This window comes from Lathamus discolor, chromosome Z (genome assembly GCF_037157495.1).
Source record: "Lathamus discolor isolate bLatDis1 chromosome Z, bLatDis1.hap1, whole genome shotgun sequence".
NCBI classification, from domain to species: domain Eukaryota; kingdom Metazoa; phylum Chordata; class Aves; order Psittaciformes; family Psittacidae; genus Lathamus; species Lathamus discolor.
Window position 1 is genome coordinate 2,114,160 of NC_088909.1, and position 26,329 is coordinate 2,140,488.

The window sequence follows — 26,329 nt, forward strand, 5'->3', positions numbered from 1 at the left end:
CAACTGGTGGAGCATAAAAAGAGCCAAAAAAACCCATAATGCTTTTTACAGGATACTACTTGTCTGTTATGCACATCACAAGCGGCTACCAGGAATGGCTGTGAACCAGTTTAAAAGTGGTTGAGTAAAGGTATGGTCACAATGACGCTTCTCATTTTATACTTCATTTACTTTTCTCAAAAAAGTTTAGTTCTTTTTTAGTGTCAACATACTACATTTTACTAAGCAGCACTGTGCACTGTGTGTATGAGAACCTCCACAGTCTAAACATATTCTAAATTATAGCTGTATTAAAGGTGAATTTTAACTTTATATATTACAATTTTTACTTAAGTTGCATGTGCATACAGACTTGAATCTGATTAAAAAAAAAAAAAACAAAACCCAAACTAAACTGCATTTTGAACTGCTACTAGTAAAATACCATCTCTTTATGTCTGCAGTGGGGAAGAAAGGAGGCTCCAAAGGCACAATTTGTCAGTTTTAAGATGAGAATGGTGTGCAAAAAGTACAAGGAGAAAGTCCATTAACTAAATAATCAAAAAGAAGTTATACTGCTATTCAAACAAGAATGTCTGAGGAAGGTGAAGGAAGTAGAGAATTTCTTTTCATTGTATTGAATGTACTTCTGCCAACAAACCACAAGTGCTAAATTCATAGGAAAGATGCAATAGGTGCAGCAGGAACAAGCAGAACACTGAAAGATCAGCTGAGATCAACTGTTATGCAACTCTGCCGTGGTTAAAAAAAATCCTGAAAATTTACCAGCCAAGTTCTGGATGGACCATCCACTGAAGAAGAAGAGGGAGTCTGTGCACTGTCTGGCTTGCAAAAAGGAGCACAGCTGCTCTAATAACATTTAAGACTCTATGCAGTTGTATTTGAAACTTTAACAACAGCGAAGAAAGTGGAAGGTCCAGAAATTTTAAGCCAAGAAGCCAAGATACTACTTCAAACAGCCACTGTTAGGCAGTTCCAGCACTGTTAGGGCAGTACAATTTATCAACAGGTGTCACTGTAAATTTAAATCTGGTTTAACAGATGGAATCGTTAGAGTGGGAACCCTGTCTCTTCATCAGGAATCGTAGTGATACGACAATAGGTAATGGTTCAAACTCAGACAGGGGAAGTTCAGGTTGGGTATACGGCAGAAGTTCTTTACTGTGAGGGCGGTGAGGCACTGGAATGGGTTGCCCAAGGAAGCAGTAAATGCCCCATCCCTGGCAGTGTTCAAGGCCAGGCTGGATAGAGCCTTGGGATACAAGGCTCAGTGTGAGGTGTCCCTAACCATGGCACTGGTTGTGGAACTAGATAAGGTCCTTTCCAACCCTAGCTATTCTATGATTCCATTACCATACTTTCTGACTGCTACTGGGGATTTTCAGTCTCAGTTCTTTTTCTTTTATAAGCTCTGAAGCCAGTCCTGATGCACAAAGCCCAGGGAAGTTATATGAAAGAATGAAACATGTGTCTGCACCTTGCTGAAAACAAGCCAGTCTGACTCACACTCCCAAACCACTCACATTCTGCAGCCCCTGAAGCACAGCCAGTGCTGCATATTTGCACATGTTCATTATTTGACATGCTGGATTCTGAGAAAGCTTCTGTAAACCACAAAATCCCAAGCAGTTTCAGAGAAAACATTTACTTATTTCCACACTGAATGGCTCCTGTAAGCTTGGCCACTAGCCTCAATACATCAAAAAATACTCCAAATAAAATGCAGCATTTGGAAACCATAAGATGCGTGTGGTTTTCTTTTCTTCTGAACTGCACGTTTTCTTCAAGATGAGTATCTTAATTCAAGAGACTAAAGAATGGAAGGTTCAGATTTTGTCCCAGTAACAAAAAGCACAAATATGAGCTGAAGAAAAATGTAGTTATGACAAGAGAGGGTGCTTCCCTACTTGACATCCCTCCACCTTGAACTATAATTGCCCCTGCAGCCAGAAGTTCATACAATAGCTCCAGACAGCAATCCCTTGTAAATTAGCAGCAGCCTTTATTCTGGGTGGCACTCGTGCTACAGGTTAGTAAAATCCAGGCTTGGTGAGCCAGAGGCAGATGCTCAGTGCTGGAGCAGCTGCTGCACGGTAAATGCCACCCAAGGTATTTGTCACAACCTCCCATATGGAAAATTATGCCCAGTCAGCTCTGTTGACGAAGACTGATCTTAGCTCAAGGTGCACCCTGCAACAAATTCTTCCTGCTAAGCCATCTAAGAAACTCACACATCTCACTGTAGGGACAGGCCAAGAGGAATGGCTTTAACCTGCCCGAGGGGAGACTGAGATGAGCTCTTAGGCAGAAGCTCTTGCCTGTGAGGGTGCTGAGGGGCTGGCACAAGGTGCCCAGAGAAGCTGTGGCTGCCCCATCCCTGGCAGTGCTCAAGGCCAGGTTGGACACAGGGGCTTGGAGCAAGCTGCTCCAGTGGAACGGGTCCCTGCCCGTGGCAGGGGTTGGAACTGGATGAGCTTTAAGGTCCCTTCCAACCAAACCAGTCTGGGATTCTATGAACACATGGCTGAAGTTTAAGGTCAAATCCAAACTTTAAGGGAAAAAAGGAAAAAAACCCCAAACAAAATCCTGACCTTTCATGAGAACAGACGTAGCTTCATAGTCTAAACCACATCTTTAGTGTACTGGATTATTGCGAACTATCACTTCAACACTTCCCTGAAGAATCTGAAATTGTTTGGGTATCTTTAAGAAAGCTCGCTGCAATAAACCTGCTTTGCACACATCAGACTTCAAATGAAACTTTTGTGTTTTCACCTAAACACAGGCCAATGTTTATGTATGCTGCACTATAAATAGCATTAAAGCAAAAACTGACAAATTCCAGAAAGACTAGAGTTGTTGCAAGGAAACTAATTCTTCCCCAGAGGATACAGTTTCCCTCCACACCGGATACTGTATTTAAATAGCTCAAGCTCCTATTGATCAGCTCACCTCCATCATCATGTTTTACACGAGTGTGCACACATGAACATTAAGTATATGAAATTCTCTGCTACAATTTTATGGTTATTCATGTGGAAAACACCCACCAAAAAAAAAGATGTATGTAATGCAGCATTACATTTAAAGCAAAAGGAAAAATTCAGCATCATATTTCTACTTAATTAACAAGAAAAAAAACAAACGTAGACTAAATGCTGGTTTTAGCAGGAGTGTTTTTAGCACTATGTTGAAGCAACAACTGAAATTTCATTCACTGACAGCAAAAGGTGTCTTGTAACTTACAGCTCATTTCAAATCCTCTTGACAAATATATTAGTTGACCTCAAGATTCTGGGTTGTTTTTTCTAGTAATAGCTCCATTTATATCCAGCATCTCCTCTAAATACATTTTTTCACCATAAAGGAAGAAAAGAACATGTGTTTCAGGATATATAAAATATATATATTATATATTTTTCAGGATATATAAATTTAAACCAGATCAACACACAAACAATATAACAAGCTACTAATGACCAGCTGAGTCACACAAACTCATTTCCACATACAAACTTTCACCTGCATTCATGTAATAACTTAGTACACACCCTATTTAGAATAAACTCCCAAATCTCATATCTTCCCTCAAAATACGTCAACTAAACTAACTAGATGAGCCCAGGCTTTGCAAATTCTACTATTGAAATCAAGGACACGTGGGGAGAGGCAGATTTACAGCAAGTGTCAAATTTCTTCAACTGCCCTTTATCCGATTATCCTATCCTTATAACCTCTTATCTGAGATCAGCTGCCTGTAACTTTGATCTTCCTGCCAGTTACACTGACACTTCAGAAAGCTGCATTTCACGTGGCTATACTGAGCAGAACAATTAGGTCAATAAGCAAAAATGCCAAATTTCAGTCAGGGGAAGGTGAGTTTTTGTCAGTGTATTGCTCGAAACAAAGCATTCAGAATTGAAATATTAATTAAAAATAATTAATATCATACCAGACTTGCTTGGGTTTTCCAGCACATCAAAAACAATGCACCCAAGCCAAATAATCAGCATTCAAGCACACCTAGCTATCAATGGGAATGAAGCCAGCATCCTGTCTCAGATGAAAAGAATCCCCACCACTCTTCCCAAAGTGCTGCAAGAGCAGCAACAAAACCTGAAGATACACAAAAAAAAACATACAGCACTCCTCATTTAAACTGCTGCACACAGCTGAAAACAGGTCATTTTAAATTGAAAGAACTGAACAAAAGCTATCTGTGAAAAGGCTGGATGCATCATCATCTGTCAGCACAAAAACATCTCCTTGGGTCAACACATATCTGGATCAGTCCCAACAGCTGGTGACAGGAGCTGTGTCTTTGAGGAGGAGAGGCCTTGGAAAGAAGCAGGCAAAATAACCCACAGAAGGTAAGAAACGGTGGGTGAAGCTGATCTGATCTCAGTGGGTTCAAACTTAAACAGGGAAGATTTAGGTTGGATGTAAGGAAGGAGTTCATCTCTGTGAGACTGGTGAGGCCCTGGGACAGGGTGCCCAGAGAAGCTGTGGCTGCCTCATCCCTGGCAGTGTTCAGGGGCTTGGAGCAAGCTGCTCTAGTGGAAGGTGTCCCTGCCTGTGGCAGAGGGCTGGAACTGGATGAGCTTTAAGGTCCCTTCAAACCCAAACCACTCTGGGATTCTGTGATTGCATGAATGGTGGTGGATCACAATGGCAAGCTCACATTTGTAAGCGCTCCTTCTCTTCCCATTTGACTCTATTCACCTCACTGCACACAGACATTTGCCCCTTTTGTAGGAATGTTTTTTGATTCCTACACACAGAGTAACCCAGCTAAGTGACAGGTATCTGAGCTTACACCAAAATCTAAGTACTCCAGCTTTCCCCCATCACCACCAACAGAAAATGCTACACTGAAATTTTTAAACCATTCTCATCACCACAGTATCAAAGGACCTTTCAGAAACACACCATGCCTTGTGACAAGGAACATTAGATGCTTCCTTATAAATAAGAAACTGTGATTCTGTTTAAACTTTATTCTTGGGAACATAGCAGTTAAGCTTATGGGAGCAAAGGGACCACAACACAACTGCTTCCTGCCTAGGAGAGACAACTTAAGATTCTGCGAGAAGTCACCAGCTTTGGACACATCCCAAAGAAAGCCCCACTTTTTCCAAAACATATGTTTTCTCACCATGGAGAGGCCTCTCCCTCGTAACACAAAATAGGTATTCTCATTTTAGAATGACCTTTTATGGTCACAATAGAAACCACTTTCAAGTAGAAGGTCTCTTGTTAAATAACGTAAGTTTAACACTGAAATAGAAATAGATGCTGTCACTTCAAGAGGACGGAAGGCAGAAGAGGAAAGAGAAGCCGTTTCCCCAAAAGAGCTAATGAAAGTAGTTGCAAATAATGTTCAGCTGTAAGGCAGCAAACTAAGTACACATGGATCCAGTATTCTACCACATGCAGCCCTTGCAAGACTTTTCTACAGCTACTCACCTTTAATGAATCTTGACTGACTTTTCCATTGCAGCTACACAGGAACTTCAGCTGTACAGATTAAGAACTGCAATTTCTAGTAATTTAGTGCCTCATTAACTTGCACTGTGCTAGGACTAGTGAGTGATATCACCCAAGGACTTGTCTGTCCTCAAACTTTCGTGAGGCTTTCTTAGCCTATAACAAATTTACCTGAAATCCTTCTGCTTGGTTGACCAAAGAGCTTCTTCTTATAACTCAGCACCTGGTGCACAGAAGACACATTAAATGGCAGAGAATACCCATTTTCAATGTTCAAAAGCGACAGCAGGCTCATCCACAATGAATGCCAGCATCCTCATTTTGCCATGAGCGCCTTAAACGCTGTGGAATGGGCTTATATAGACCAATGATTTCCCTGCGCTTTGCTCTTTTGCACCAGGAGCAAGGTCAGGCCATCCTGAACTTCCACACATGGAAGCCAAGTTACGAATGTGATGCAGAACTTTGCCCTGACCTGCTAGCAAATGAGGTCATAACTAACGTAGAGGGAGACCGATATCACCATCTGGAAAGGTCATCTTCTCCAGATTGCTGCAGGTGCAGAGAATCCTGCTATAGAACCAAGAGAGCAATATGCAGTAGCACAGCCATTTCTGCTTTTTAGGCATGCAATTCCCCCTATATCCTCCTGTTTTGGGGAGGTTCAAGTAATCAATTTCAGTGGAATAACCAGTTAAACTTGAAACAGTGGGTGAAAGTTAGCAGGTTATTTTTGTCAACACATAGCTAAGAACACAAAAAAAGGAACCCAGGAAAGAAGTATTGCTTCTGCCTTTGCATGAAGACATCCTTCCGCTGCATGTAATGGCCTCTAAATCAATTTCTGATCATGATATGAAAAATCCCATTTTAACAACAAAGATGTCAGACATCATTTAACTTTGCTACAGCTATAGCTCCTACCTCCATTCCAACTCTCCTTGCTCTCCCGCAGGCCACCCATCTGTCTGCCTGTTCCACCATGGGGATCTGCTCCTGTGACTTCACCCCCTCTAACGCTGGGGGATCCTTAAGCAGCACTCCTTTTATCCCCAGCCCTAGGCTAAACGGTAATGAGCACCTTCCTACTCTAAAGGCAATTATGTGGGACAGCACAATCAATAAACGGGTGACAATGAAAACCAGCCAAACTGTCTGCAACAGAGACAGGGCATTTTCCACTTGGTGGCTTTTGCCTTTAAGGGTAGGTACATGCTGGAAATAGTTCACCACTTCCATGACCTCCTGGAGAACAGCAAAGTTAATCCTTGTCTTTTAATAAGCTCCCTGCACTGGACGCTGCGCATTTGATCCCCACTGATACCCATCTCAAGATGTTTTAATACCCATACAGATTTGGCTGCTTCTTCCAAGGCCATTTCCTCGCTGCAGCACATGACAGTCATACCAGAGATTAAGAAAAAACCTTGGTGTATTCCTCTAATCAGTTGGCAGCATCTAAGCAGAAATCTCTTCTAATGATGTACTCTAAGCTGATCAGAAAAACAACCAAGCAAGCAGGCAAAGAGAGTTGTTTATATGGAATGAAGATTAAAGTCAATTAGAAATACATGCACCTTCAAGTAGCCTCTCCTACACAGGAGGTAGGTGAGGAAAGTGGAGCCCACATGCCCAGCAAATTAAAAAAAAAAAACTCCATAAAAGAAAAAATGATGCTCATATTTCACCACATCCCCAGCTAAGCACACAGATCAGGTTCAAAGTACTCACACACACATGTATACAGATTCTATGATGCCAATCAGCTTATGTAAAGACAGAGTTTGGGGCTAAACCTATATTACCAACGTTCCAAATGTCAGCTAAGGGCTTGACTGTCACCCCTCACTCCACAGGTAGCTGCATTTCAATAAAACTGAATGTGCAGCTGTGTATCTTTCAGAAACTTCTGTGGGCAAGAGATGCTAAAACAAAAATCTATTCTACACCTGAAAAATTCAGTCCTCTGAATCTGTCAGAAGACCCTGAGGTTGGTTTGTTTAACTTCAAGTTCTGCTCTACTCAGAAGTCCAGTATCTATGATAAACAATACAGTTTCATGGTCCAGTTGATTGTATGCCACTGATTCCACCACCACAGCTTAGTTCACAAAGAGTTTTTTAAAGAATGATGCAGGGAACAAGGATAGTGTTACATCAGCTCTAAACATTCAACATCTAATGAAAGCTTCGCATTGTTTCTAAATGTTAGTGTCATGTGATCCGTGTGGATTTTTCTGTATGCAAAAGCTTGGTGTGGGAATACTCCGAAGCGACTATTTTGCCTGCCAGGAAGAACCCCTAAGAGGTGGCTGATGAGCCTCTCCAGTTCTCAGCCCTCCCCACGGCTCCCTCCATACACTCACCAAAGACAAGCAGGTTTTTCTGCAGAACCTCAAAAAAAACATTTACTGAACAGGTTTGGTTATTGCAGCACAGAGAAGAGAGGATATGTTTCAGAAAACTTAGGCCACCCTTAAGTATAACAGGCATGAGAACCCACAGAGATAGTCCATCCTTCACAGCACAGTGACTGCTCTCGCTTCATCTAGGGTAAACTGGGAGAAGTAACATCAGGATACACTGGACTAAATTCTGCAGTGAAAACAGACATAAATAGACAAAAAATATAGAAAATACAGCTTGTCTAAAAGTTAACAAGGCAAAACATTACTACAGCGACATTGAGAATGCATACCTATACCTTTGTGCCAATGAAACAATTTGTACATAGCCTGTAGAATACTTTGTTACCCCATGAGATGGCATGCCAGGACTGGTACGGTAAACCAAACAAGGACTGTACAGACAGGAAGCCAAAGCAGGATAAGCAGTACCCAGTAAGAAGCTCAACAGAGGAAGCTTTGAGAGTTGAGAAAGGCAACTAGTAGACTGAGAGACAGACAAGCGCATAAAACCAGAACAGAAACAGCCTGAGACAGGCACAGGCCAGACAAATCTGTGACCACTAAAGTACTTTCTACTCCAGCATGATGTTTGTGCTGCTGTTGGGAGTTTGGGTTTGCGCAGTTTTTTTCCCCTTTCTTTTTAATTTGGTTGTATTTTTTAAGTACCCCACAGGAGATCCAAACTTTCATTTGCGTAAGTGAGAATCACCACAACCGCAGGCAACGCCAACTCTGCTTGAGGTACAGCAGAGATATTATAATATAAAGTTACAAGAAAGATTTGGAAGAAGAGTAGACAAAGAGTAAATCAGCTTTTGTTCTGAATCTGTTAAAAGAGGATTTATGATACAATACAGACTATCACAGCTTCTGTACTGCCTAACATCTTTACAACTTCAGTAGATTTAACACAGGCTTGCTTAGCAGCAGTGAAAACGAAGCAAACAGCCCTGAAGGCAGGTTTAAGTTTCATGCCGGGCAAGAAGGAAAGACCCTACTTGAGCATACATAAGAACAGACAAAAAGCAGCAACGGTTTGAAGAATCACAGAATCGTTTAGGTTGGGAAAGACCTTTAAAATCATTGAGTCCAACCATAAACCCAACTCTGCCAAGCCCCACTACACCATAAAGATACTTGCTGCATCACTGCATGTCAAAAAAGTCAAAGAGCAAGAAAAAGACAATAGTTCACAGAATTACACAGCAGTTAGATGATGCTCAGCAGAAGACTACTTTATAGTCTTCACGCAAACACCTTCAAACATTTTACAAAGTTGTCAGCCTGATTACTCCTATTTTTGCCAATGCAGAAACTGAGTTGCAAGAACGTTAACCTCCTAGGATCCCCTACCCGCCAGCAGCATCACACAAACTGATCTCATCCAGTGCTCAATCTGCTAGGTAACACTTACTAAAACAATGTCTTTATTTCATGTCTTCAAGTACATCTCAGAATAATGTGGTTAAACATAGGACTCTGTTCAAATCAACAACGTACCTAAAATACGTAAAGACTACTGCCTTCTGCTCCTGTAGACATTAACGTATTCTGAACAGGCTCTCCAGCAGTACCCGGAACACTATTTTTCACACATCTCTCAAATGAAGGTGTGGAGACACTTGGCATACTTCCTGACATTGTACTGGTATTTTCACTTCAGTAGCACGTCTAAGGAGAGGCCAGTGGAAACAACTAGAGAGTACTATTCCCTCCCTCTTATCTGCCACATTATATTCAGAGCATCTGTAGATGGTAAAGCAGTAAAAGACTGGAAGCAAGTCTTCCCACCAGTCCTCCTGTTATTATCAATGCTGGCAGAATTATATTGCTGCTACAGCAACAGTGGCAGGTTTTCAAAGAAACTGCAGTGTATACAAGGATGTTTTACACAGCCAAACAGAAAATCTTCCTTCCAGTTCTCTCTGGCTTCAGACAAAAGCAGCAAACCCTAAATCAACACAGCTCATAAGCACATAGGGAAAGGCAGATGCCATGGTTCTGCCCACACTAGAAAGCTTCATGATTGAAAAGTTTATGGCAGGGCAGCTCCACTTTGAAGGATCAGCAGAGGATCCAAGCACTCTGTGTTGATGATCTAGAACCAGACACTGTAAAATCCAAATCTTGCCTGCAAATGCTCCTACTGAAATGCACATTATAGTGTGCTAGCAAAGAGAGAGAAGAGCTTGCTGGAAGACAAGACCTTCTATTTTAAGAAAGATGATCAGTAATTATTATTAACCAATGTCATTAAATTTTAATCACAGCTGTAATATCATTATTTTTTGTACTTAAAAATTAAACCTAAATGCTGTTTCTTGCCTTTTTTTTTTTTTTTAAAGCACGAGTACCAAAAATTGCTAGTATTAAAAAGGTAATTTTGCAAGCAATTCACAACTGAACAAAACCAGCTACTGCAGTATTCCACTGACCTTCAGAAAAGCTTTCAATCTCAATATTCAGGATTCTGAACAGCAGGATAGGGTTGAGAAATTAACCCTTTTAAAGTTGAATTTCAACAACTGACAAAGGCATGTGTTAGCTGAATTCTATTTATGGCATCCATCCAAATATCAAAGCTTTCCTGGCTGTGTTTCAGTCATCCCCATTCACAGCTCAAAGAGTACTTTTCTAAATGTAGACAGGCAGTATAAATCCTGTGTCTCGTTTGCACGCAATTTTACACACCTCTGAAAGACAGAACATCATTATCTAGTAATTGCCACTTCAAGAAATGGATCGGTAATGACATACTGAAGAGTACTGCACGCACATGCACACCACAGGGTACCGCTCCGATGAAGTTCAACACTTCAGCAACATTTCTGAAAGGCTTTAATCACATTTAAAGACAACATTTCTCTCAAACAACCCAAAATGGTAGTGGGAATAAAAAGGGGGGGGGGGGGGGGAGGGTGGAAATCAATCCGTTCACAATGCCATAAGAATTAAAAACAGTAAATCTGATGTTGCCATGTTTTAATCTGGTAGCATGCAGGAAACTGAGCTAAGCTTATGTTTGGAAAGAATCCAAATATGACAGGTATAAAAATTCAATTAAGGAATTCAAATCACCTCATTTTCCCATGCAACACTCTTGGATACAGTTGTGGTAACAACGGCATTTCGTTATTTATGATTCTATACTACAATGGATTTTAAGGAGAGTTGGTTTTCTTCCCAACTTCACACTCTGCCACCACAAAGACTTAATTTCTCAAATGTTTAAAGAAACCCAAATACAGTATGACCAAGGAATATCATTATTAGCTATTTATCAACCATGTTAAAACATCAGGATTGTTTTCAGAATCAAAGTTCACCAGAAACACAGTTATGCTCATTCCTTAGGTGCAAGCACCATCCAAGTTTGGAGGCACAGAGGAGTCCACCCAACCCTCAGTTTACTAATGCCTTGAAATTACTTTTCTCAGCCCTTCCAGGTTTGCACATTTTTTTCCCCCCAGTGTTATTTTTGCCATCTCTTACATTTGCTGTAGAACAAGAAATGCAACAGCAGCAATAGAAATTACATGCACTTTTTTCATCTGATACCACGGTATCTAACCTGAAGCACAAAAACATACAGGTATTCAGACTTTCAATACATTGCAACCATCTCTTGGATTCAGGATTTTATTATACAACTGGGTGTAGAGGCTATGCTCATGAGACATGACATGTCCTAGCATGATGTCTAGCATCTTGAACTTGCTAACCATCCTCGCACCTTTACTCATTTACTCATTTTAGTAAGATACTGACATTAAAAGGTGTTTTGTCATCCCCCAAAATGAGACACATTTATACTTCCTACCAGCATTTTAGTTTCTACTGGTAAACCAAGTACTATGTTTGACGATAAACACCATTTCTAAAACCAAACACAATGTTTAACAAACAATACTACTCGGCACAGTTAAAAGAAAGCTAAGCTTAAGGCCTGACGTCTGTAACACTGCTTCTAATAAACTGATTCATAACGCACATAAAAGATGTGTTGTGTCCAATTGATGGAGCCCAAGACTCTTGAATCTCACCAACTTTTCTTGCTCATACTGCAACATTCCAGACTAGGAGGTGAAACTGCATCAATGTTAAAGAACACTGAAGTAATGAGAGACAGCCAGCATGTTTCACATACATTCTATGCAGTCACAAGGCATCTCAGAGCATGGCACACAAGTCACAGATTACCTGCTCAGCTTTCTGTCACATTTAACACTACAGCAGCTATTACAGCAGAATAGCAGTGTTATGGACAGCGTTTGTTCAAAGTAAGCTTTTATCAAGCCCAAGGTGCCACAGCTCCATCTCAGGCTCTGCATCTAGGAGCCCTATGTTCTTTCCAACAAGCAGTGCTGCTGATACGCACCAAGGCTCCCTTAGGCTGCAAATAAAGAGAGTTGCAACTGATGAGGTGCATGCTGTTTAGTATCTTTGTCAGAGACACGGACAGCGGGGTCAAGTACACTCAGCAAATTTACTGACGACAACCATATAGAGCTGTATGGTCCAGTCAACACACTGGAGGGAAGGGATGGGATCCAGAGGGATCTGGACAGGCTGGAGTGGTGGGACCACGTGAACCTCATGGAGTTAAACAAGGCTAAGTGCAAAGTCCTGCACCTGAGTCAGGGCAAACCCAAGCACAACTACAATATAGGTGGAGAATGGATTGACAGCAGCCCTACTGTAGGCTAACTCCCTAGTTTACAGGTTTGCATAAATAGATATATCCTCTACAAATCTAACAGCTTCTTGAACCATTTATCCTTTTACCACTCAAAGCATTTTTCAACTGTTTCCACAACTAAGTGGTATACAGAAGAGAAGGGAAAAAAAAAAAAAAATCTGTCCTGGGTTCAGCTGTAACAGCTGTTTTTCTCCTTCTTAATAGCTGGTGCAGTTCTGAGTTTTCTACTTTAGCCTGAGAACAATGCTGATAACACACCAATGTCTTAGTTGTTGCTCAGTAATGCTTACTCCAAACAAGGACTTTTCAGTCTCATGCTCTGCCATGAGAAGGGGTATAGGAAGCCAGGAAGAAGCAAAGACAGGACACCTGACCCAAACTAGCCAAAGGGGTATTCCATATCACAACATGTCACGCCAGTACAGAAACTGGGGGGAGTTACCCAGAAGGCCCAGATCGCTGCTCGGGTCGGGCTGGGCATTGGTTCACAGGTGGTGAGTGGCTGTATTGTGTATCACTTGTGTTTATTGTTTTCTTTTCCCGTTTTCATTTTATATTCTCTCCCCTTGTTATTTCCCTTATTGTTATAATTATTGGTGGTAGTGGTTTTGTGTTATACCTTAGTTACTGGACTGCTCTTATCTCAATTTGTGGGATTTATTTGTTTCGATTCTTCTCCCCATCCGTCTGGGAGCAGGAGAGGAAAAAGGGGGGCAGTGAGAGAGGAGCTGTGCAGGTCTGAGTTACTGGCTGGACTTAAACCATAACATTATCTTTTGTTTTAAATTGCTGCTTAGACATTGCATTGGGCACCTATTATCTCTGAAGCCATGAAAAATAAGAAACCAAGCACAGCCTATTTATCTGTGCTATACCATTCCTGGCTTTCATACTCCTCTCCCCCTCATTTAAATCTTCTTCCGTTTGGTATCTCCAGTTAAATCATGCAAGACCTTGTCTATGTTAAACCTTGACACCGATTCAACGATTCAAGGAAAGACAACGTAACAGAAGGCAAGTCCTCTGAGGGTTAGAGTTCATGGGGATAAATCACAAGCGTGCAGATGATTACATCTGGATGGATACAGCCTACCTCCTACAGAGGATTCAGGCATTCCCTAAGACTATCCCACCCTACTCCCCAAGAAACTGAGCTATTATAGACTGCTATGACCAGCTTCTCAGAAGTCATATGCTGTTAATCAGGCTGAAGAGATCTTTTAAGTTTAAGTTGTCTTTTCTTACTGTTCTTCTAAGGGACAGAAAAAATTGTACTCAGAGTTTCTTCAACAAGAAAACTAGTAACCCACTATATAAAGTGTTTGTTGCAAACACCCAGGGTACTTCAGCTGTCTTTCCTCTATATCTAAAAGCTGAATGAAGTACAAATAAAGCCTGTATACTCCTCAGATCAGGTGCAGAATAGTAGTAATCCTCCTAAATGAATTCTTTTGCTATTGTATTAATGTACTGAAATACCTGCACAACAAGGGGTACTCTAAACAATATAATCCTTTCCTTGCTACCACACCTCCAAAAGAACATTTTCTACTTAAGTGGCACCAAATAACTGAATTATGGAAGCTTAAACTGAATCCTTTCAGACAACAAAATAAGAAAACTTTTTTTTTCTTCTTCCCATTTGATTAAAAAGCGACTCCACTCCAGGGGTGGTTCAAGTTTCAAGGCAAGACAGATGGCCTTGTCTAGAATTCAGATGCCCTAAAAGAAAAAACAAAGTAAGATTTACTCCCAAATGGTATCTGCACGCAGGCTAAAGAAGGGCATTGATCACATTCAAATACATTCACAGACGAGATGATGGAAGTTCTTCATCACTTATCACTATCTGTTACAGGTTCAAACTTAAACAGGGGAAGTTTAGGTTGAATGAGGGCGGTGTGGCGTTCATCCTTACTGTGAGGGTGCTGAGGTGCTGGCACAGTTTGTCCAGAGAAGTTGTGGCTGCCCCATCCCAGGCAGTGTTCAAGGCCAAGTTGGACTGAGCCTTGGGAGACATGGTCCAGCGTGAAGCGTCCCTGCCCATGGTACGGGGGTTGGAACTAGATGATCTTGAGGTCCTTTCCAACCCTAACTATTCTATGATTCTAACAAATGCAGAGAGGAGTTTAAAACAGAAACTGCTTGAGTATGCCTGGAGTGCCAGCCTTGATAGTCAAACGTGTACACACATACACACAAAAGAACCTCACCGCAAAGGCAGATGTACTGACTGAACAGTGAAACACAAGTTAATAGTGGTACTCGACCTTATTCAAACATGTAGGTGTGCACTCCTGCTTGACAAGAACTCCGCTACCACCTGCAGCTCAGGAGGAGCCGCTGCTGCCATCAACACTCTCCCAGGAGAAGCACAGGGGGAAGCAGAATGTAGTTTTAGCAGAGGCAGATTGGAACTTACAACTCACATCTTCCTGCCCCACTTCACAAAGCCGTTTGCATGACCACTACCAGTTAACAGTCCCATTAGAAGGTCATGTACCCTCAGCAGAAGACAACAGAAACTGTCACAGTTAATAGAAGCTACTAAACTCTGCAGCTATCAAAACTTAGATTCTTCTGCTGAGTGAATACATACAAAAAACCACAGGCCTCTAGACAATGAGAGACTGAAAAAATTGGCTTGTAATGTCAAAGTTTCTGAACGGGAATGGAACTCCAGTACTTCAAAACATTTATTACTGTCTTCATCTTTCCTATACACTTCACCTTGTCTGGACATTACCAGAACTGCTGTCCAGCTTCCCTTTGTTTGCCAAACAACCTGAACTTCACAGCAACTCAAATCTGCTTTCAGCATCAAAACTTTGCATTACTTTGGCATCCTGCATTAGTTCTATAAACTTAGAAACGTTACCTTTCCAACTACCAGAGGGACAAGTAATTGAGGGAACTGGAGAACAATTCTTCAGAGTTTATTTATATAAACAGTGAAAACATTCCTCTTAGTTCAGTTGATGATATTCACTATACAAATCACTCAGAACTACACAAGTTAATAACATAATGTAACTGATTCTGAGCATTTACATCAAACAATGCTAAAGCACTGCACACTTCCAGAAATTGCAGATACTTAAGATTTTCTTATGTGCCCATCAGAATCTGCTCTTACACCAGAGTTCAAAGTTAGATCCAAAAGTTCATTTCAGTCTGTTCCTAAAATAATTGCTGTACTTGCAGATGAGAAAGCCAAAACTTGTCCGAATATTCAACCTCATCAGTTCGCTCTTTACATAAACCCAGAGAAGATAACAAACGTGATAAACTGCAGAGACATGATCACATGCCTTACTTCACCTGCACTTTGGACACTCATCAATTCCCTTTAGGGTTTACCAGCGTTATCTACACTTCAAAATGAGTTCAGGCCATTGCCTTTTTTGCATAAAAGAAAGCATTACTTCTCTTGTTTTCTCCAACTCAAAAGAAATATATTTCCCCATAAAACTAAGTAGTATGTATACCAGTGCAAAAATCTGGAAAAAAAATAAATAATAATAATCGCAGCCTCAAACTAACAATAATTTTTAGTCAACAGACCCCAAAAAGTAACTATGCTGTTGAAAACTTATAAATAAAAATCAGATGCTTTATAAAAATGGAAAAATCTTAACCTACAATCTGGGAAACACAAGATAAAAAAAATATACCTCTTGACTACTGAACAGCAGCTCCCTATGGATTCCCCTTATGAGCAGCTACAGCAGATTTCAAATATGATGAAGCACAATCCTGAATTAACTGAAGCACAAGCACTCTTGACTTCCGTATTTTTACATTCTAAAGATTCTCAGATCTCTGCTAAGCCTCAGAAGTGCAAAACGAACTTCCCAGAACAAAATAAAATGCAAGGTGTGATGATGCCGAGTGATATAATATAAGGGATGCTGAGTGGCATAACCTGGCATCAAAGAATGTGATGAGCCAAAAACAGACTAAAATGGATGAGAACTATTGCGAAACCACGTCTTCCTCTAAAGCACATCCACGATCAGAAATATCTGCACAGTAACTTAAACCAGTTTTCTACCCTCTGGGTCCCTGAGAACTCTCCAAGATTGCTGAAATAAAAGGCAACATAATAAAACATACCCATTTAACTTTGCAAGTGGAAGAAGTCTGGACCAAACACTTCTGGTTGCAGGGAACCACACACTCATGACCCACAGGCTTCAAAAGGAGCAGCCAGGTTGACAAAGCACCAGAGCCCATTTCCTTGTGAAACCATCACTGCAAACACACTACTCTGACAGTGGCCATGCTGACACTGAGATCTCACTAAACCAAGTCAAATTCCAGCTCCTCCCTGCAACATTCAAATCTTTCCATGGGACTGAAATACAGTCTCTCCAATCACGGTTTCTTTGAACATCTAAACTTAAATGGGACAAGAGTGTTGGGCAATATATGGAGATCCTCCAAAAGGAAAATAAAACATCTTTACTTCCATAGATGTAAAGTATCCAAAATGAGTAAAATTGACAATGAAAAAACCCAACTAGTCTCAGAACTAAAGAAAAAGCTTACTTAATTCCTCTTAATCCCCTTACTCCTTGACCCACACAACACATTTACACTACAAGCACTGGAGAGCCTATGGCAGGAACAATCTCACACTGTTCCGTTCACACCTGTAGCAGGGGAGGTGCTGCTATATCCTGCCCAGTTTCCCAAGCTCCAGACATGGATTCCCTCATCTATCCCAAAAAAAACAGCCCACGCAGAAAGCTTGGCTTTCCTGGTGTGAGCACAGGAGCACAGGCACAGCAAATGCAACAGAAGGCACATGAGAAGCATTTCTTTCCATTGCGAAGCAAGTGTTTCAGTTCTACCTTATCTGCTACATCTTCCACCATTTAATCCCAGTCCTCAATACCTCCTTTTCTTGCCCTCACACCACCACTTGTGCCACTGCACACTTAGGATTTTTTAATGTTGTTCTCCCCAGTCTTATCAAAGTACAGGATACTCATTCTAGATTGGCTTCCCAATCCCATTCATCTTGCCACCACAAAAAACAATTGTTTTGGCACAATGCAGAGAACCGTACACGGGTGAGAACAGATGGGAGGGAAAGGGGTCTGTTAAAACAGCTGTCACCAGAATATTCAAATTACAGTGTGGAAAGCTGTGAATTCAAAATCCTTCTCCTTACCCCAGGAAGCAATATTTTCCAGACTTTTGTTTTTAAAGCTAATAAGCTAGTAAGATTCAAAGCAGAAACAGACATGTATAGGGCCAACACAGAATTTAACCAGTTCCTTGACTTAAGTCAGAAGGCACTGGGGTCAGCTGGCAGAGCTGCAACAGGCAGGTGCATGCAGTCCATCCCTCAGCACTGCTTGTCCAGCACAGCACCTTCTGCAAGCTAGAAAACAGAGCTAAGTATTATTACAAAAAGAAGCTAAATATTATTTCTATTCCTAAAAACTGCTAGTACTAGCTAAAGTTCAAAACTAAAAGCAGGCTCTTCCTGTTTTTATAAAGCATCTGCTCCATCCCTCTTTGATAATTCAATTACCAGAGTTATCCTCTGGATCATGGAAAGAAAAAAGTTCTGGTAGGAAAAAGAAAAAAAAAAGTTCACTCAAAACCACATGTTGTACCAACAATTCTCAGTAAATACAAGTAGATTACTGTCATGTAACATTTAATCATGGAAGAAAATTGAGTTCTAACTATATGACATATTTAGGACAAAAGAGTTACTTAGGAGACTACAAACATTTTTCTTGATGATTCCAAGTTCCAGGAAGTCTCACAGTTTTACAGTTACTCCGCTGTGTAAAGAGAAATCCGAAGGGAAAGACGATGAATAAAAAGTTCTGGATGCACTTGTTGCAGTTCAAAAATGCAACTTTATTAACAAACTCACACTTTATTTGTTCAAAATGAATGTATTTTCTAAATTAATCCTATATTTAATCAATTTGGCCTGACACTTGATGAACTGCTTTAATCACAGTTTCTCAGCTCTGCCTGTTGACAATGAATAGCTAACTGTGCTGTATCTGAATGGTGCATATGATATTCAATCACAGAAAACTAGCCTCAAGGTTTTACGTTTTATGCTCCAGTGATTTTTTTACTATGTTACTAATTTGTATGCACATTTGGGTTGTTTTACTTCAAATAGGACAGTATGTTACGTAAAGATGGGAATTAAACCCATTACATTCTAAAGATTTTCAGCATTCAAAAATGCATACATTTTTGCACATGTCTATTTTCTTGTTAGGAGATATCATACTTCTGCAATGGTTACAAAGGATATACTTGAAAACAAAAAAAAAAAACTGATTAAACATCACAAGACAGGTTTTAGTCCCTAGCACAACTCAGTTTTTCGGGAGCTGTGGGGACAAGCTTCAGCAACAGGCCTTGGAATCAAGAGTTCGTATTTCTTTTATTTCTAGCAGCTACATTTAGTCATATTCCAGAAGCCTGCAACTTTAAGTATGGTTTCACTATCATTTTAAGCCAATATAAGCTGGCACTGCTGCTGAAAGAAGCTGTCCCACCCTTACCCACTGCTAGTTTCCACATGTCCTTTCCTTGAGTCAGCACAAGCCATTCACAAAGACCCACAGCAAACATGACAAAGATACTCATCTAGTTGAAACCCAACATTTCTCTTCCTTTTTTCCTTTTTATTGTTGTTGAGAAGGAGTAGAGGAAGAGTAGATTTCATTTTAATAAGACCAGTTCCCCAGCCCAGCTCTCCACATTGCCACAAGAGTTGGTATGCACGGAGCAGTAAGGAACAGGCAGGGGACAAGACTGCTCAAACTCAGCAAGCGGGAACTCATACTGGCTGGAACCGCTCATGAAACCACACGACGAGAGTGAAAACTGGAAGTATTTAGATATTCAAAGAAAAATATTCCCTTTCCTAAGCCATGCATAAATGAAAAGAAATAAAATTTTAAACTAATTTTAAACTAATTAAAATTTTAAACTTTGCTTGTATTGCCATGTCGCCTTAGGTTTGTGTGCTTTTAGTTTTGCTTAACATTTTTAGAGAAATATGAAAACAAAAATCTTAACTGAGATGGCCACACAAGCCAAAACTTTAACACGCAGCATGACCGATGACATAACCCAATCTCTCCAGAGAATGGGGCAAACAGTACCATTAAAAACTGCACTAGTAGAAGCTGCATGTTGATTCACTGCGGTTTCAAATAGAACTTCACTTTTAAGAATAATCAAGTGTGGTTTAATCGACATTCTAAAACTCTTCCACTTTAACTGAAGTTTGGATGTCAGAAACCCCCGTTACTCCCAGGAACACCCCAATCTCTTGCTTTCATGATCTCTGCATTTCCAGAACACCACAGGGATCACCACTGACAAACATACAAGACGGGTATCACTAAACCACAACCATCCCAATGCACACACAGGAATGCAATTCAGAAGAGAAGTCACTGGCCCAAATTCAATCTGCAAGATGGATTCCAAACTGCAGGGTAGCTGCATTTCTAAAAGGAGAGCAGTTATGAGAAGATACATGCTCCTAACACACCCTCATCACAAATGCATATTTGTGGCTTTCTCACTGTGTTCAGACCTTTCCCTTCATCACATCAGCTGTATGCTAACTCTGATCCAGAACATCTGTCCACAGGGTAAGTTTATCCATACATATAGAGGGGAAAAAAAACAAAAGCACACTGAAGCGTGTTCTGATTAACCAGATAACACTAACCACCTATCCTGAATCCAGCTAGAAATCATACATCACATACATCACAATAAAGAGACAATCGCTTTGTTATTTGCTCTGGAAAAGCATATACATTGGCTCTAAATTTTAATTAAGCTGCATTTCAACTTAACATCTCCTTGATCTTTTATTATGACAAAACATGACAAGCCAACCTCGCTTTAATCTCTTTATAACCACTCACTGCTCCAGACACCTCTATCATGTGCCATCTTGCTGGATCTAACAGCTCATTATGGCCTCTCCTAAACATCCCTCAAGAAAAGGACAGAGATGGACCAAACATCCCTCTCTGCATCTTTTCTAGCTCTGAACTTGCATCAACACCACCAGAATTAAAAATACACTCTTGATTAATCAGTCCGAGTGTCTGTTTCAGATAGGAAAAGGATCTCAGCCATTCCATTAAATATAAAAAAAGTTGGAAAATCATAGTAAGATCAAATTATTCCAAAGTTCTGCTCAGTTAAGCACAAGTCCTTAAAGAAGTTTAGTAACTTACATAGAACATTTTTATTTCAAATGTTTTACAAATTCACACTGCACACTTCCCAAATATCCAATACAATAAATGGTCACTTTGATGGGGATTTATCACCTCAATGTTTTTAATCAAGCTGCCCTGCTTCAAAATACTCTTTTCCCTTTTGCCATCCTCACTAGGACTGAAATCAACTGGCGTATGTACGTGTTTGGGAACAGGAGAGCCTTAAGCCCCCGCAGGAACATCTTAAACAAAATTTCTAGACTATTACAAATTGGCGCTAACTTTAAGATCTCTAAAGAGCAAGACCTAGAGCACTTTGAGAGCTTTAAAGGTGTGCTCTGATTTGGCTAAAGTCCTTTTATTTCTTATAGCTTCACCACTAACAACACACAACTCTGAGTTACGAACACACACTGCAGTTAGCTCCAGAAATTCTTTAAAAGTTTAATCTTTCCCATAAGAACACAGAACTCTGCTCAGGTACCTTCCAGCTAAAAAAAAGACTGTCCATTTCTTCTGTCATACCCCGCAGAGCTGCTCCCCACCACCTGTGCCATGGGCAGACATGCTCAACAAACTACTTCTAGTGACTTAAGTCTCAAATAAGCAATGGTGAGGTAAGAACTTGCGTGGCATGCAGCATTTCTCTGAACAAACACACCCTCGGTTAGTGTGCGCTTCTCAAAACACAAATTCTATGAAAACAGGCGTTCTCTTCAGTTAATATTCCCCACGTTCTCCCTTAGGCTCCGCTTCCCACGCCCCAGCGATGCCGTTTTACGCTTGCTCCAAGAGTTAACAACCAGGGATGCTCCAAGCCTCCTGGTACCGGTACCCACCACCGGGAAGGTGGAAGCAAAACCAGCCCTTTGCTTTCAGGGGCCCTGTTCAGTTTCTAACCCTAATCAGAACGCTCAGGGTCGCTCCGAGGCCGAAGCCCCCTCCCGAGAAATTCGGGGTGCCTGCAGCCGCCCGCGCCCCGTTATTCTGTGCTCGCAGCTCCAGGCCGAAGCCGCTGCCCCCCCCCCCCCCACCAGCCCCGACCAGGGCAGCATCGGGCTGCAGCCGCATCCCTGCGGATGCGCCGCCAAAAGGCGAGGTCAAGCGGGCGCCAGAGGGGCCGCGGCCGCGCTCCCGGTCGGCACCGGCGGCGAGGCAGGGAGCGGGGAGAGAGGAAACGGGCTGGGGGAGCCCCCCGCCGCGGCGCCGCTCCCGCGGGGGCCGCCGCCGGGCCCCGAGCGCAGGAACCTGTCGGGACACATTCTTGAGGCCGCCGCGGCCGGGCCAGGAATGCGGCCGGGGGAGCCGGACTCGGCCCCGGCGCGGGCGCCAGGGCCCCTCGGCCGAGCATCCCTGCGCGGCCCGCACGCCGGCGGGGGGGGGGGGGGGGGGGGGGGGAGATCGGGGCGGGCGAAGCTCCCCGACGGCGCCAGGAGGGCGGGAGGGGGGGGGCCGCCCGACGCGCGGGCCCGGAGGCAGGGCCAGCCGTTAACAGCGGTTAACGGCACGGGCACGGTGCTCCCCCTCGGCGGCCCCACCTCCCGGCCCGGTGCCACACTCACCCTTGGAGTAGAGGGACTTGGGGGACTCGAGGTCGAGGTCGGCGCTGAGCAGAGAGATGAAGTCCGAGGGCATCGCAGCTCCGCGGCCCGGCAGGGGCGAGGGGGGCGGCGGGAGGAGGGGGCCGGGCCGGGAGGGGGGCGCTGCTGCCTCCGCCGCCCCGGGGTAGGGAGGGGAGACACCGGCAGGCGAGAGCGCGGCTCTCCTCACGTCGGGGCCGCGAATGGGACCGGGTCGGGCCAGGCCGGGGGCTCCGCTCGCTGTCGGGACCGGGCGCCGCCACCCGCCACCTCTGACAGGAACCGGCTGCTCCCAACGGAACGAGCCCGACTGCCTCCTCAGCTGCCGCTCTGCGCCTGCGCGGCCGCCGGGGGTGGGGGCGCGCTCACGGAACACCAGCGCTGCCCTCCGGCGCATGCGTCCCGGAGGGCGGTGGTGAGGAGACAGAACAGCCCGCTAGGCTGGCCCTATGCGCCTGCGCAGAGCATCCCGTTGTCGCGCGTCCCCCCGGCAGCGGCAGCGTCGCAGTGCGCATGCGGGAAGGGGTGGCGGAGGGTGTGGGAGCCGCCGGCCGGAAGAGCCGCCGCGGTGGCGGCGGGGGGCGTGGAAGCGTCTAGAATGGAGCGGGGGCGGGGCGGGCCGGGCCGGGCTGGGCTCCTGTGCGTGAGGGAGCGCGAGACGCTGAGGGGATGGTGCTGGTGGTGAGGATGAGGATGAGGATGAGGATGAGGATGAGGATGAGGATGAGGATGAGGATGAGGCGTTGTGCCAGGTAAAGGAGGTTATGCTTCAAAGCAAAGAGAACGGGAATCATAGAAACAGGATCCCAGACTGGTTTGGGTTAAGGGGACCTTAAAGCTCCTCCAGCTCCAGCCCCTGCCACAGGCAGGGACCCCTTCCACTGGAGCAGCTTGCTCCAAGCCCCTGTGTCCAACCTGGCCTTGAGCACTGCCAGGGATGGGGCAGCCACAGCTTCTCTGGGCACCCTGTGCCAGCGCCTCAGCACCCTCACAGGGAAGAGCTTCTGCCTAAGAGCTCAGCTCAGCCTCCCCTCGGGCAGGTCCAAGCCATTCCCCTTGGCCTGTCCCTACAGGCCCTTGTCCCAAGCCCCTCTCCAGGTTCCCTGCAGCCCCTTTAGGCACTGGAGCTGCTCTAAGGTCTCCCCAGAACCTTCTCCTTTCCAGTGCAGTGGGCAGATGGCATCATGTTAGGACATTGTTCATTTTCTTCAAGCCAGGCAAAAGTATCTTCCCAAATTAAAATCTTCCTGAGGGTTTTCTTGTAATCACTCTGCTATCAGCTTACAGGCAACATTTCCCTGTGGCTGTCTATTTTCTGAAGCTATGGCAATGGCACAGAGGGGTTGCTGACTCTCGGAGGTTCATGTCCCACTGCTAGGTTCTGCGCGGCACTTTGGCAACAAATTACCTCACTGAAAGATGAGGAGCATACAGATTGCAGGTTGGGGGGGGGGGTTGGGGCTGATTCTGGAAATGTTACCTGAGCAAAACCATCCTTTTGTTAATGGAGCAAAGGGAAGCAATGTGAGGCAGATAAGGAATTCCAGCTGAAGGCATTTCATGCACAGTTTCATGGTCTCGTAGCTGATAAGAAGCGGTATGTGACACGAGCTGTCCGTGAGGGTGAAGAGGTGGTATGTGTCATGTCCAAAAGCAGCTGAGACCCTGAGAACAAGGCCATGGGAATCTGGGGTGGGCAGCACTCTGTAAAGGAGGAGGGACAGCTGATGTGGGTATGGTGGGGGTCCTTAGCGGAGGATGAGGGATGCAGTAAGTGTTTTGTATCACCCACAGCACTCACAGGCTGCATTTAGCTGTTACCACTTGGTTGTTGTCCTGAAAAGATACTGGTTCATTCCTGTGCACAAGAAATAGGAAATAGCTGGGGACTGCAGGCAGCAGAATCACCACTGCCTGCTGAAGCTGTCTAAAGCTAATGGGTGGGGTGGAGGGGTGTTACTGAGGTTATTTTGCAGTGGGGTCATTTTTGCAGCTGGAGTCCATCCTGCTCAGCGCTAGTGCCAGCACAGGGCAGGATGTGCAGCGGAGAGGTGAGGCTTGTTCAGAGCAGCACAGCCCAGCTCAACTCAGCTCAGTTCAACGCAGCTTAGCGTGATTGCAGGACCACAGCCCACCTCAGCTGTTAGGCTGCCTGAGAATATGAAAACCAGCAAAGCAATTTCCCAAATGCAGCAATAGTGAGTGACTGAAATCAGGTAAAACACCAACTATGCATCCAATAAATAATTTCAAAGCCCAGATCTAAAGGCTGAACAGCACGGGGGCCTCGTAGAGCTATCAGAGTGCAGGAGGAAAGAGGAGGGCGGAATACATGTGGCACTGCACAGACTGGCAGGCTCAGATTATATGATCGTGAAATTAAAAGAATTTGCTGATAAATTTACTGAACAATTGTATTTTTTATAATGGGAACTTCAGAGAGAGGCAGAAAAAAAGGTTGTGGAGTGGTCATATTCAGAAGAGCTGAAGGGAAAGATCTCTCCTTTGAAATCATGTACCTGCCAGCTCTGGAAGGGCTGGTGAACTCCTCTGTGCCAGGTGAGGGTTGCCCTACCCAGCGAGGGAAGAGTGCCTTGAGAAGAGAGTGAGCTACTCCTACTGTGGCAGTACAAAATCAAGCCATTAAGGAAGCGTCTAGAATAAAAAATGTCAGACTGTGCTATGATCACCTCCTGTCTAAGTAATGATGGGAAAAAAAGCTTTCTGAGAAGATGCTACTAACAGATGGTTTGTGGCAAAGAAAAACACATCTTAGTTCTGAGAGAGGAATGATGAGAGACAGAGCAGTCTGGGATGGAGCGGGTAGCTCCCCTGCCTATGTGGAGCAGAAGAATTCATTGCCAGCGCGCCAGACTGGACAGTGCCAAAATCCCAGTTGTACTGGCACAGCAGCAGCTACACGACTGAAGGACTTCCACTGCAGCAGGGACAGGTCACCCCACAGCTGGTGACTCGTTTAATTGCCAGGACAGTTGCAGGTGGCACGAGAACGTTCTCTTGCTGGTCAAGGCACATGCTAAGCACCTCTCTCCAACCAATGCAGACTGCGTTTGTGTCCGGAGCACAGTGTCCTGCAGCCACCCAGGCGTTATCCTGGGCTTCCATGTCTGATCAGGACACTGAGTGCTGGGAATGCCACTGGTAGGCAGAACTCCCTCCTGAGTGTCCTCAGGACTGACTGCACATCTGAAATGGGAGGAGAGGCACTGGAGAAGGGGAGGCAATGGGCAAAGGCCAAATTTGAAGAAACGGATAATCTGCTCTTTGGGAGGAGGGCGCAGTCCTGTGTAATTAGAATTCTAATGACTAAATAAAATTAGTCCAGGGTGCAGCATGGAGCAGTACCTAGCAATGGGACTCAGGGGAATAACTGCAGCAAGACAGGTCAGCAAAACACAAGTACAAGGTTTACTGGAATCCAGTTGAAGCCATAAACTCCTCCCATGCACCCCAGCACGTAAAAAATCCATGTGGAGCACACAGCAGGGGTGCTGTCAGGGAAGGTAGGACTGCACCTTCTTATCTAACAGTTTTGAAATCCAGCTTGAGTTACAAGATACTTTGAAAGGGGCAGAGAGGTGAAAAGAGGAGGCACAATAGGGAGAACGGAAAGACCTCACGAGCCAAAGCCCAGGACTGTGTTCAGGACATTGCACATACCCAGCATTAACACACTGCGCCAGGACACAGATTTACTGAAGGCAATAAAAAATGTTTAATTAAGCAGAGCTGCTGAACCACCTGTCCAGCCCATGGAGCGACCCACCCCCACGCCTTAGACGAACCTTAAGACAAATGCTTATCCTGAATGGTGTATGATGGAAATACATGAAAAACAAAATTCCAGTTAGCCTGGATACACCAGTGAAGGGTCTCACCAGTGCAGGAGGCAGCA

General features: G+C 43.8%; 1 protein-coding gene across 2 annotated transcripts in view; it reads right to left on the reverse strand.

Annotated features, from left to right (window-relative positions):
- NFAT5 (nuclear factor of activated T cells 5) overlaps positions 1 to 22,717 on the reverse strand; it is a 71,311-nt gene extending 48,594 nt beyond the window's left edge. For both annotated transcript variants that reach the window (XM_065662019.1, XM_065662018.1), the window contains exon 1: positions 22,396 to 22,717. In XM_065662019.1, coding sequence (XP_065518091.1) covers positions 22,396 to 22,468 — 73 coding nt within the window. In that variant the 5' untranslated portion in view covers positions 22,469 to 22,717. The remainder of the gene's footprint in view (positions 1 to 22,395) is intronic.
- Between the last annotated feature and the right edge of the window lie 3,612 nt (positions 22,718 to 26,329).